Here is a 13,231-nt window from a genome sequence, read left to right as displayed (position 1 = left end):
GTCATGTACAGACATGGTGCCTGTGCAATGCTGGGTTTCTGTCTTTGATTCTCAGTGTTGTTAATGTGCTGTTCACCCAACTGCTACAATGCTGAAAGAAGTGAGGTTTGATCCACTTGGATTAGATTTGCAGTATTCTTCCAAGAAATGTTGCTTTCAGGAAACAACAGCTCCTGCAGTGTTGTAATACTGTGTTCCAAAGGACAGTGTATAATTACTACTATAATTTGTAATAATTACTGTTGATTACTTCTGGTGTAATTAGTATTGATTCAGACGCAGTCATATCAAAGATGTATAGCAAGAATGTATTTTCTAAGCATGTTGGATGAACGAAACAAAGGAATGTGTTATTACTTTTTATGGAAGGGTGCACAAAAGTGCAGGTTGATTTTGATAAAATAAGAATTAAAGTTGTGTGGAGTAAGGACAGTTACCTACCGAAGTTTAGAACAGTAACTAAACCACACACAAGCGGTGTGCCTCAGGGAGAAGCTTAATGCTGAAATTTGAGGGTTTGTCCTGGAATTATCCTGATAAATGCTTCATAGGAAGCCTGGGAGGAGTGTGGGTTAATGGACTTGTGTACCAAGTATTTCTCATTCAAGTCTTTGGGGTTTTTTTGTGTTGTTTTTAGGAAGCGGCTTACGATTCAGGAAGCTCTGTCTCATCCATGGATAACGGTAAGACTGAATAAAAAAAAAGATCATGTTTTTTTCCATGAGCAAAGCAGAGATCATATTCTCACTCTTACTGGTGTGTTAAATGGAAAACTGCCCCCTAAGTACTTTGTTATGCTGTGTGACTCAAAGAAATGTACAGGGAGAAAATCGGTTGGGTCTGACAAAATCCTTGGATTTCTGCAAATGATTTCCTTTATCATCATAACTTTCAAAAAGAGAGTAACAAAACTCTGATGTTTATTGCACATTACAGTATTTCATATTGGACTGGGCTTTGCATTTTTCCATTCTTGTTTGCTTGGGCATATACTGTGTGTTTGATTTAGTGCTTTCTTGAATTGAGAGTTAACTGCAATCAATATGGAAAATATAATTTCTCTGAAGAGAGAACTGCTATAACCCATGTTGTGTTTTGCTTACATTTGTGTGTCTGTATGTATTTTTTCATCATAAATATTGCTTGCTTGTGAATTGTGAATTGTAAAATACATTAGCTAGCATGACTAACGAGGATTTTTGAAATTCAGTTTTAGTTTTGCATCACACAAAACATTAATTGGAGTGGTTTTAGGGTTGTTGGTTTTCCTTGTACAAATATTGATAGCTTTAACACTGTTAATTGCTAAAAATTTGCATGAAAATAAGTTGTTTGCACTTATCACATTGGAATGAATGCATATGACTTGTCACATTCAGTTCTGGGCTTGTGTGTCTGGTGTTTGTTTCTTCTAATCAAATGCATGAAACAAAATCTTTGTGAGCAAAGAATCTCCCAGCATTGTGGAAGCCCAGGCTGCATCCTTTGTGAAGAGCTTTTGAATGTCTGCAGTCTTGAAAGCATTCAGTAATATTGGTTCCTCTGTCTGATGACTCACCAGCTGAAAGATGAAACCAAAATCCAGGAAAACAAGAAGGTGGAGAACACGCAGCTGAAGACGAAACGCCTGAGGGAGTACACAATAAAGTGCCACTCCAGCATGCCCCCCAACAATAGCTACATCAACTTTGAGCGCTTTGCCCACATCGTAGAGGACCTTTCCCATGTGGAGCAGGGTTTCAGCACCTTGGCTGCATCCCACGATTCCTTGCAGGAGGACATGGATGCTCTGCTTTCCATTTATAACGAGAAAGAAGCTTGGTATAAAGAAGAGAGTGAAAGCGTGAGGCACAAGCTGTCCCAGCTGAAGTATGAATACCGTAAAATGGAGTCCCTTAAAAGGCATTTGAATGATGATATCGAGGCTGTCGGCGCCAGTCTCGCAGGCGTGTGTGGGAAATACGCTGAGCTGCAGAGCCACTATGACTCCCTCAGACAGGAACTTGCTGAGGAACTCAAGTGGATACAGGATTTAATGAGCAGTTTTCAACTGGAAAACGAAGCCTGTGTGAACGGAAACTTTGACTCTGTTTTCAACAAAGATATTAATGAATCACTAATGGAGCTGTTAAATAGATCTTGCTGTGAAGAATTCCTTGCAGGGTTGAATCTTGTTGTGACAGAATCCCATCAGTAGTACTGAGATCAGGCTAAGTGCAGGGTTTGTTGCTTGTTTCAATGTACATCAGTTTAAAAAGGTTCCAGTGCATAGATTCTACACAAAAACATGACCTAGAATTAAAGTAAGTTCTGATGTATAGCACAAGCTACTGACCAAAGCTGTACTCTTCCAGAGATTTGTAGTGTTGAAGTTGTTTTTGGGGTTTTTTTCCTGTGTTTGGTGTCTGAACTTATTCAAACAAGATTATCACAGTGGTATGGACACATCTAACGCCAAAGCCTTTGGTATTGCCTTTATTTTACTCTGCATCATTACAATTCCTAAAGATTACGAGGTAATTAATGTGGTAAAAAATAATAAGTCAATCTGTACTTAATAGAAACTGGGTGTCTGGAAACTAATAAAAATCCCCTTATAGCATCTTTGCTTGTCTGAAGGAAAGAGTTGGGTAGCCCTGCTACTGGCAGTTCTATACACCTTATGAGACAAAGATTTGCAAAGGTTAAATCTGTAAAATAAAGCAAATGGTGTAGTAATTTAACATTTAGCTGGTACTGTGGAAATTCTCTGTGAAATGGCTGCTAATGAAGAATGTTTGGATTAGTGTTCAGGCCAGTTGTGCAGGGTGAACTCTTTTACCATCAAAGGTAAGGTGAATTTTAAACTAAAGGATTAATCAACAGCTGAGTTTCCTGTCCTGTATCAAAGAAATCCTATTCATAAGACACCATTGGGAGCTTGTATTGATCAAATGACTGTGTAATTTTGCAGTGCAAATGTTGATTTGTGACTAAGTGATAACATAGTCTTCTGATTTTTTTTCTACAGTGAAGATTACAAAGCTACAACCAACTTAATCTATGGTGTGGCATTTGAGACTAATGTTTTTCATATAAATATTTTTTTCCTTAGATTTTAAAAAGTAAAAGAAAAGTTTACCCAACCTTAAATCATGCCCTGCTGTCTTGTATTTGAAATAAGTAGTTTGGTTATACTGTATTAATATGCACAGATGCATCAATTTAATTTTTGAACACAATAAATAGTTAGTTATGCAGGATGCAATTGTTCCCTGGTGGTTGATAGTGACTGAGAAAGATGCCAAGTTTCTGTTGGTATTTGTTGTGACTGTTGTGCATCTACAAGAATCAGTGAGATAATAGCTCAAGTCCAGCTAGAGTGAAACTTTACATATATATATGTATATACATATATATATATATTTACATACATATATATTATCTTTCACTGGCACTCCTCCCTCCTCCTTTTGCAGGTAAGTTAATGACCTAAATAAACTGTTGTTGTTCCTAACATGATTAAGAATAATGTTTCCTACTTTGAGATGAAAAATAAAAGCATATTCTCATCCAGTTATTGCAGACTACAGTGGACGCATTACTTCCATGTCCTCACAAAGATGTGCAGAGGCTGATGCAAATTCAGAGTCATGAAAACAGTTGTTCACTTGGGGTATTTTTGCTCCCATCATTGTACTCGAAGGAGGATGAAAACTGGATGTGTTCTCTGTGGCATTGTTCGTGGTACAATATATGAAATTTTCAAAAGCTTCAAAGTAGTGTAGATGGCCAGGATGTGACCCTGGCAAGCTGGCATTGATGGCTGGGGAGAATTGGGCCCTACTGTGACAAGTAGTATTAAGAATTTTGCATGTGTCCATTTTTTATTGTTTCAGAATGCTTCTGCAGGTTCCTTTAAGCTGGAAGACCCATTAAAAGCTGTCCAGGAGAACTTGAACACAGGATTTTATTGTCAGGGGGAGGGAGCTTTAATTCCTAAAATGTAACATAAAGCCTAGTGAGAGTTAGAATTTGCAGAAAACATTCTTAAGAGAGTCTGTCTCCCCTCAGCCAAGATCTCATATTCTTTGTTCATATCCATTTTCTTTTTGAACAAATACACTGGCACAATGAGAATGAGCATTAAATGAGGCCATCTTGTTCCTGAGCATGTTTGGGTGAGGGTAATGTTGTGACTCGGTCCTTGAGGCTAATCACACACTGCTTTTGGGAAGAGATCCTGATGTTTGAGAGAATGACAAGGTCACTGGGTTGCAGGGTACTTAAAATGGAGAGGTGGTTATTACCAGTCTGCAGTAAAGTGAGTTAGAGTTGGTGTTGGTTCTGCTGCTGAAAGGCACTGGGAAATTTTTCATAAAGATTGTACAGCTGACATTTAGCCAGTGACTTTTTCCACTTCAGATTGATTTCTGCTTGCTGGCTGTTTGCAGCGTGAGGAAATGATATTTAATGCTTAACTGTACCAGTTCTGTTGAATGCAAATGGTGTGTACATGTAAATGAGAAGGGGGTCCAGCTGTAGCTTGGCTCCTTGAAGTGCTGCTGAGATACCTGCAAAAATGTACATACCTACAGCATTGATGAGAAAAGTGAATTTGTTGTCTCAACCATTTCAAGTTACTTTTCTGAAAAAGATGTTTAAATCCTCACTGATGTGTTTTCCATTCTCCTTTGGTACTCTTGCTGTTTCAGGTGCATGGCTTGGTTGCATTCCAGTCCAGTTCAGTACAAATATTTCTCTGTTATCCACCTCCTACATATGCAGATCAGAACAGCTGGGATGGTGATACTCCATACTCTTGAAGGGCTGATTCCTGGCCTTTCTCTTTTCACTCTTGCCTCATCTGGTTCTGAACCAGTTCTCTCAGTCTGTCAGATTTGGTTTTATGGTTTATGCAAATTTTGATGTGCTTTTGGAATTGAAATGTGCTTCATTTTCTGAAGGACTGTGTCAGGATTTGTGGAATATCTGTTCCTTAACACCAGGTTGACATCCAAAATGATAGGCATGTCACTGTTGGACATGAAATGATTCACACAGACACCACTCAATGTGGGATAAAGGAAGAAGAAGACTTTATTCTGTCACTTCAGTATTTATACATTCTCAACAACAACCAGGGATTGAATAGTTAGGTTACCACCTTCCCAACCACTCTGGTCATGAGAAACGTCCATCAAAAGACATATCTTTAACTGAATGTATAAACATCTATGTTTATAGTTGCTTTCCTGGGAAAGTGTCTAGAAACTGTGAAAAACAATATCAGAAGCTTTGATTCTCAGGGCAACACTAGGTACGAATCCTGATCTATATTCTTTTTTTGTTCCTACTTTTCCGTAGTTAGATACTGCAATTATTTTATTGCCAGGGTGTCAATGCCTTGTGCTCTTGTACTCTGGCTATGGTTAAAGGACAAAGCTGGAGATTTTTTCAGATATCATTATCCTTGTCACTAATACTACATGACAGATACCATTTGTTCCATTTTATTACAGTGATGTCATGCATCACTGCAGGAAGGGAGATGGGTGATGGTATACACAAGAAGCACCTTAACAACTTTACAAAGTGAAAGCCTAGCCTTAGCACCTGCTAGTTTTAGGATTTTATTTGCAATCTGTTTATACCCAGAGTGGGCTAGATTTAGTTCTTCTGCTTTTACCTGTGTGAATCCACAGCTTCCCCGGCTTTCTTTCAGCCAGCTCCACATGAGGTATCTTGCATATTTTATTCACCAAAGGGAGCCCAACAATAAAATTAATCTTTTATCTTCCAGCCTATGGACAAGCAACAGGCTTTGGTTCGGAAATCATCTGTTGTTAACATGGAAAACTTCAAAAGGCAATACGCTAGAAGGCGATGGAAGGTATGGCAATGAGCCTTTAATCCTTCTCACATGTGGCTTCCCAAGCCTGATGGAATCAGAGGGCAAGATAGAGCTTCAATGTAAAATTGTAATAGGCAGTAAATGAATGAAATGTGTTTGAATATGTCTACACTGAGTATTTATGGTCAAATTGGTTTTCCTCCCTCTCTGCACAGCTTTCATACCGTGTTGTTTCTCTGTGCAACCACTTATCGTACTCGCTGGCGAAGAGGGTCCTGACCCAGGATGAGAGTTCGGTAGGTACATTCCTCACACAGGAAGAAGAACCAGTCTTACTGTGCAGTCATTTCTGCTGTCCTTATATGAATGAACAGCCCAACAGGAGAGAAGTGGCTCGGAGAGGGAAACTAGATGGAACCATGGCATCATTTCTGTCTTTAATGCTGCTGTGTGTTCTGTTACTGGGACAGGAATCTTGTGTAGGGAGAGCCAGCGCCTTGGTAGACCTTCTGGGGGTTAAGTGCATTTATTGTGTAAAGCAGCAGCAAGGAGCCTGTAGATGATGTCTGGATCCCAGGCAGTAACCATGGGGTGTGACTGAGATCCAAGCAGTCGCAGGGAACCTCACTTCTCTTGTGCCCAGCTCTGTGGTGGAGGGTGGGGGACCCTGGCACTGCCTGTGACCTTCTGGAGTGAAAACGTGAGAGCTCTCTTAGCTCTGCTCTTCTCAGTAGATGATACTGATAATACTGGAACAGTATGTTTAAGAGCATGGTATCTCATTTACACGACAGAGACTTTGTGGCCTTTCTATTTCAGAGAAACTGTGAAAGCGACAGTGAGGATCTTTTACAAAGAAAAGCGCCTCTTCAGAGGAGAAGCAGCCTATCATAATGGGATGAGAATTCCATGGCCAGGAGGCAGGAAACTTTCATCCTTGCTGAAGCAAGCAGCCCTGGCAGCAGACTTGGACTTCTTGTCTGAATCCTTGCTTCTTGCTTCTCAAACTACACCAACAACTGGATGATGGTGTTAAATGCTTACTGAGCATTTTAGAAAATTTGGAATCAAGATTCCCAGGGAAATCCTCCAACACAAGCACCAGCTGGAGTCCTTTTATATGTTGAGTGTTTCAGTGATACTTCAGTCTATTTCTGATGTCGAGTCCAGTCAGGGTGTGGGGTTCCTACTGATAATCTTTTACTGCAGAATAATTAACTTTCTGCACAGTGGTTAAGACTGTGTGCATTATTATTTTGATCAGGGAAATTTCTGGCGAGTCTTAAGGATTTTTTTTTTAATGCAATTTTTATATTTATTAATAGCATAAATATTTGATGGCAGGTATCTGACAGGTTTTGTTCACTGTGTGCAGTATTCTGTTATTGCTGTAACTGAAGAGAAAATCACAGTGACATTACATACCATAACCTTGATTTTGTGAATGTGGCAGTAAATAGTTCTGAAATGCAACAAGAACTGTGCTCTGGCCATTGTGTCTGGCTGAGGATTAGCACAACTCCCTTTGTCCATGGGAGTACAACTGACTGTGGCACTGAGGTAGGCCAAGGCAATTTTTGAATGAAAAAGAGAAAAAAATTCTGTGGTGATTTACATGCACCCAAATACAACATTTTCACAGAATGATGACAGGTGCCTTACCAAACAAAAGGGCATTTAGAAACCTAAGGCATGTGAATAAATAGTCTTTATTAGACTCTGTTATTATTATCATCAATATTTTTATTGTTAGCAGATTGGAAACTTGTTAACACCTATTTGTACAGGTGCTGTTTACATGTAACCCAGACTGCAGACTTCTGTATTTTATTCAGGGAGTTGTATCTAAAATTGAGGAATAAGCACTTTGATATTGATGTAACATCTTTGCACAGGGAAGTTGCATCATTTTAACTATATTAGTTTCTAAGCCAGTATTGTTCAATTGGTACCAAAAAATGTGCATAGGGTATTTTTTCATTGAATATATTTGCTATTAGAAGTTCCTATTTATTTTCCCATTTAAGGAATTAAAAATCAGAAAGCAAGTCTATTAGAAACAACTATAGATGGATGAGGAAACTGATTTTATTGGCTTTACACTTGTCACCTCTAGGCTAAGGTTTTGGAGCAGAAGGTGTTGAAAACTAGTATCAGTTTAATTTTGGTGGCTTCCAGTTTCTAAGAGAGAAATAAAAACATGCTGCTTTTATTTGTAACTTTGTATCCTTGCTTAGAGACTAAAATGCAGTTGATAAGAAATTACTTCTGTGAAAGGAAGGAAATTTAGGAGGAGCTTTGGAGGAGAGAGGCAGAATGTAGGATTTGATGGAAGGAACATAAAATGAAGGAGGGGGTGAAATGAAAGGGACAAGGAGGTGATCCTGGACTGGGAATGATGGAAGAAAGGAAAGAGAATGTGGATATATGAATTGTGGAGGCTGGAGAGTAAATGTTTCTGCAAATATGGCACTGCATTTTTATACTACTTTAATTTTTTTATTTTGTATCTTGTGCTGCCATAGCCTGTGATGTGTGCTGGTCAAGGGATAAGGTGCAGGGCATGGGCTTCTCTACATATTCAGTTAAAAGGTGTATTTCTGAACTTTCTGTGTAATTCTTGAGACAGAATCCTCAAAAAGTGTTGCAGTAACGTATGTATTAAGAGGGAGCAGTAACAGGGAAACCTGAGGTTTCAGTATATCCTCATTTCAGCTGGAATATAGTTAATTTTCTCCTTAGTAGCTGGTACTGTGCTGTGTTTTAGATTCAGTATGAGAATAATGTTGTTGGTAATTTGCTGATGTTTTAGTTGTTGCTAAGAAGTGATTACCCTAAGTCAGGACTTTTCAGTTTCCCATGCTCTGCTTGTGAGGAGGTGCACAAAAAGCTGGGAGGGACCATAGCCAGGGACAGCTGACCCAAAATGGCCAAAGGGATATTCCAGCCCATGGAATGTCATGCTCAGTGTGTAAACTGGGGTAAATTGGCTGAGAGACACAGGTCACTGCTCAGGGATGGGCTGGGTATTGGCCCATGAGGGGTGAACAATTGTGTTATGCATCACTTGTCTTTCCTGGATTTTATTCTTCTCTTTTCCTTTCCATTATTATTAATTATTATTATTATTATATTTTGCTTTAGTTCAATTACAAAACTGTTCTTATCTCAAAGTAACCCTTGAGGTTTGCTTTCCAGTTCTCCCCACCAGGGTCAGGGGAAGGTGAGTGAGGGGCTGTGTGGGACCTAGTTGCCAACCAGGCAAACCATGGCAGTGTCATGGAGTGTCTGTTTCATAAACAGAGCACTAAAAATATATATTTGGATAAAAAACCACCCAGCTTACCTACCAAATTTTGCTTCCTGCTTTCCCAAGGATGTGGAAAACTAAACAGACTCCAAGCCAGCGGTATTTTTATGAATTTCTAGACTTTAAAAACATCTTTGATTTCCAAATTTGAGATTGTGGCATGTGTATGTAAATCACGCTTCTAAAAATTGGGCCCTTGTTAAAATAGGTTGTTTGATCAGGATTGTGCTCCCATGGAAATGGGGTCATTCTCATGTAAAATCCTAGCAACTGCTAAGGAAGATGGGACACAGCAGAAAGAAAGACAGAGGAGTGCAAGGCTGTGTGAAGCTCTGGCTTATTGATTCTACATTTATAAAGACTTGAGGTGATATTTTAACAGAGACATTACAGACATCTCACTGTTCAGTCTTCAGTCATCTTTGTGCCCATGTGAGCTAAGGTCAGGTCTTTCTCTCTGGCATTCAGTCATTCCACATGGCTCCCAAGCAACTTCATTGCACAGAACCCACAACATGCAGCACTCCTGTCCAGCCAAACTATCTCCTGACTGTTCCAGGCAGGAGCATGCTGTGAGTGTGGAATCTCTTGTTCTCAGGACTAATGTTGGTGATGCATTAGGAAGCTTTACAGTGTTTTCCCAGCTGTGTCCATGGCCCTGTCTGTTCCATGGGGTGAAGCTCAGCCTGCTCAGGGCAGCACAGTGCAATTGTGCTGCTTCCAGTGCTGGCACAACACCTGCTCACTGCAGGGCTTGGTCTGAATTCATCACCTATGGGTTTTGAACAACCGCCTACAGGTTCCTTTCAGTAAGGGGCCAAAAGAAAGAGAAAGACATGGAAGAAAATGGAACGTTAAAAGAATTTGTGTTACAGAATCTTGCTGGGAGAAAAAAAAAATCTATTTTCTATGTATTGCTCTGTTTTGCAGTAGGGAACCTGGAGAGAAATTAAGCGATAGTCTGGGGAAAATAAAAAAAGAAAAAGCACAATAAAAAACCCCACAAAAGACCACAAGTATTTTTATTAAAGTATGCCTATTTGGATTCTTATTTTAGTGGTGATGTGTTTTAATAGACATATTTTTGTTGTTTTGTTTGTTGGTTTGGGGAATTTTTTTGTGTGCCTGGAAATACTACAGCCTGTCAAAAATAGCGGAGATATTTGTTATTGTGATTTGCTAATAAAATGTTGGAAAGCAGGACGGGTGTGTGTCTGTTTCCCCCAGTCCGGGAGCGGGGCCTGAGGCGAGCTCCCTCAGCCGCAGGCGCGGAGCCCCGCGGGCCGCAGCAGCCGCCCCTCAGCGGCGGGGAGCGGGCCCGGGCCCGCGGTTTGGTGCCGCCGCTGTCCCGCTGGGGCTGAGGGGGGCTCATCGAGACCAAGGTGGCGGCACAGCCGCTCTGGGGCTGTGGAGGAGCCGCCGCCGTGGCACCGGCTCGCCGTGCGGCCCTTGATGGGCCCGGTGGACTGAGCTTCCCCCTCAGGATCGAGGTCCCCACAGCGCAGGCCGGTGTCCCGCAGCCTCGGCAGCGAGGTAAGCCCGGCCACAGCCGGCCCCAGCAGCTCTGCTATTGCTGCCCTCGCCTCTGCTCTGTGCTCTTCTACTCCGTTTACTTTCGCTTGCTCCTTTTATCTTTTAATAAGAGGTATTGTTCCTATCTACGTTTTTATGTAAATCAAGGAATTTGTATGTGCAGGGAAAAGAAGGTATATATTTAACAATTAATTAAATAACTTAGGCATTTCTTTTCCTTCTCTCATTTCTGTGTGGTCACTGTAACTAGCTGACATTCTGTATTGTTCACATAAATGTTTTTACATATGTTTTTTATGTTTTTATATAAACTTCAAACTTTTAACAACTTGGGTGCTCAAATGGTAGGTAATGCGTAATTTTCAACAGGTGTGTTTGAGTGGGAGGAGTTAAAGAGGGTCAGGTGCACCTTGTTACTGGACGGGGCTGGCAGGGAACCATCACCTGGAAGTGATCATGAGCCTGATGAAGTGATATTACAGCAAACTGCCTCCAGAAGGGGCACAAAGGGTGGGAGGATTGCAGGGGATGGGCAGATCCCAGCTGCAGTGAGCAGGTCTGTCGCTGAGGCTCAGGGGCAGAAGTCAGACCCTGAGGCAGAGCTCCTGGTGAGGTGAGAACGCGAAGGTTTCAAATGGACAAGAAGTCATGGTCCTCGTCATGGTGAGTAACTTTGCTGAGGGAAGGGTGGATTGAGGACAAGCCTTGGGGAGCCCTGATGGAGTGGAGTATGGTCTTTGGCTGTGCGAGAAGATGGGAAGGAATGGCTGACCTGGCTGTGGGTCTGGGGCTGGTGTATGCACAGGGGGTCTGTGACCATGCCCTGTGCACAGTGTACCCCATATCAGAAACAGGGGTGATCCAGGAGCCTGAGCATGGACCTGGGGCTCTACCTGCAACTCCTTGTGCCAGAGCCTGCTCAGGTGTCTCCTCACAGTGTCACTGCTGCTGTAGTTTGCTGTTATTTTTGAGGGATAGGTGCAGAGACTGTCGCTCAGCATTAGCTTTTTATAGCAGTTTGCTACAACTTGTGACCATCCATCTCAGAGGTGTAACATTTTCCTGTTCTACTTGGAACTGTGCTTGGTCATGGCATTTTTTGGGTGGGATGTGTCTGCTAAACAGAAAACCTAAGAAAAATGGTGTCACATCAATATTTCCTAAAATATGTTTTTCCCAAGGATGAACCTTGTGAACTACATACAATGCTTTGTTAAAAATAATTGTTTGAAGTATCTTGTGTGTGTGAATTGTCTTAATATAACAATTATTTGATAACTGAATTACCTGAGAATTTTTTTTATCTTTTAAATCTTTTTACTCTATATACATAAAATATACTGTAATGTATTGGTATGGAATTTGAATTTAATTAGATTTACTGTTTTGAAGTGTGGGCTTTTGCCTTTCTAATTTTTAGCTTAGAGTGTCTCATTCAGTTAGCAAAGGATGGGAAATGCTAAATTTGGTTTAGTCCTAGTCATGCAATTCAAAAGAAAATAACAGAAGGATGGTGTTTTGGTCTTGGTGCTCAGCCTTTCATCTTGTCTTGGTTCACACTGCAGCACAGAAAGTTAAAGCTGCAGCATAGAAAGTTAAGTCCTCAGAAGTCTGCAACAAGTGAAGTCTGATTTTGAAATGTGAATGACTTGAAGCCCATGATCATGAACAGTTGGGAATATGTAATGCTCCATTTCCCTGCATCTGCACCTGGATTAAAGCAGGAAGAAAGCCTTTTCTGTGTCTGGCACAGGAGCCAGTGCAAGCCAGTGGTAGTGGAAGTCAGTACTTAAAAATGCAATGTCCCCTGCACAGTGTGTGTGCTGGGATTTGTAGTCAGATGAGAGTGGTAGTTCATAGCACTAGCTAAGAATCACCAGTGCACTTACTCGTTTTCCGCTGTGAGACATGGATTAGGAGAAGGGAAAAACAGGCTTAAAACTTAAAAGGAATAAAGAAAGTTTATTAACAGAACAAAACCTCCAGAAACCTTTTCTTTCTCCCCCCCGCCCCCCCGCAACTTTTTCCTTTCTCAACTGACAACATAGAGACAAAAGTTGGGATGTTAAAGCAATACCAATTATATAATAGTTTTTTCATCAGTGTTTGTATGGAGAAGAGTTTTCTCTTGTCATTCCATGGAGAGTTCTCCACAAGAAAACAGTTTTCTCATGGATTTCATTCCCATGAAGGAGGCCAAGGTTCTCTTCATCTGTCTCTGTGATCATCTCTGGGAACAGATGTTTTCTCTTTTTCTTCCTGGGGGCCAAGGGTCTTCATCAGCTCTCACTTCTCTCTCTGTTCCAGCCTCTCATGGGATCACAACTACCCCACCATCTGCTTAGCTTCATCAATGGATACCTTTGCTCAGATTTACACTTTGAAATACTTAATTTCCCCCAAATACTCTTTCATGAATTAAAGGGGTTTTTTAGGACATTATTGTCCATCTCCATGGCCTTACCAAAAGAATATTTCGGTTTATTAAAGCATCTTTTCATTCTCCTTCCAACTGAGGCTCGACTCCTTCTTTTACTGACTTTGATGGTTTATGT

General features: G+C 40.8%; 1 protein-coding gene across 2 annotated transcripts in view; it reads left to right on the top strand.

Annotated features, from left to right (window-relative positions):
• DAPK2 (death associated protein kinase 2) overlaps positions 1–10,340 on the top strand; it is a 37,766-nt gene extending 27,426 nt beyond the window's left edge. Inside the window, exons 10-13 of one of the 2 annotated variants that reach the window (XM_058846927.1) lie at positions 638–683; positions 5,783–5,872; positions 6,049–6,129; positions 6,653–10,340. In XM_058846927.1, the coding sequence (XP_058702910.1) occupies positions 638–683; positions 5,783–5,872; positions 6,049–6,129; positions 6,653–6,727 (292 nt within the window). In that variant the 3' untranslated portion in view covers positions 6,728–10,340. Of the gene's footprint in view, positions 1–637; positions 684–1,561; positions 5,757–5,782; positions 5,873–6,048; positions 6,130–6,652 lie in introns of those variants that run through there. The other variant, XM_058846926.1, reaches the window with a different exon arrangement.
• The last annotated feature ends 2,891 nt before the right edge of the window (positions 10,341–13,231 follow it).

This window comes from Poecile atricapillus, chromosome 11, assembly GCF_030490865.1.
Source record: "Poecile atricapillus isolate bPoeAtr1 chromosome 11, bPoeAtr1.hap1, whole genome shotgun sequence".
Taxonomy (NCBI): Eukaryota; Metazoa; Chordata; class Aves; order Passeriformes; family Paridae; genus Poecile; species Poecile atricapillus.
The sequence above is the reverse complement of the archived record's forward strand: the minus strand, read 5'-3'. Positions and strand labels throughout refer to the sequence as shown.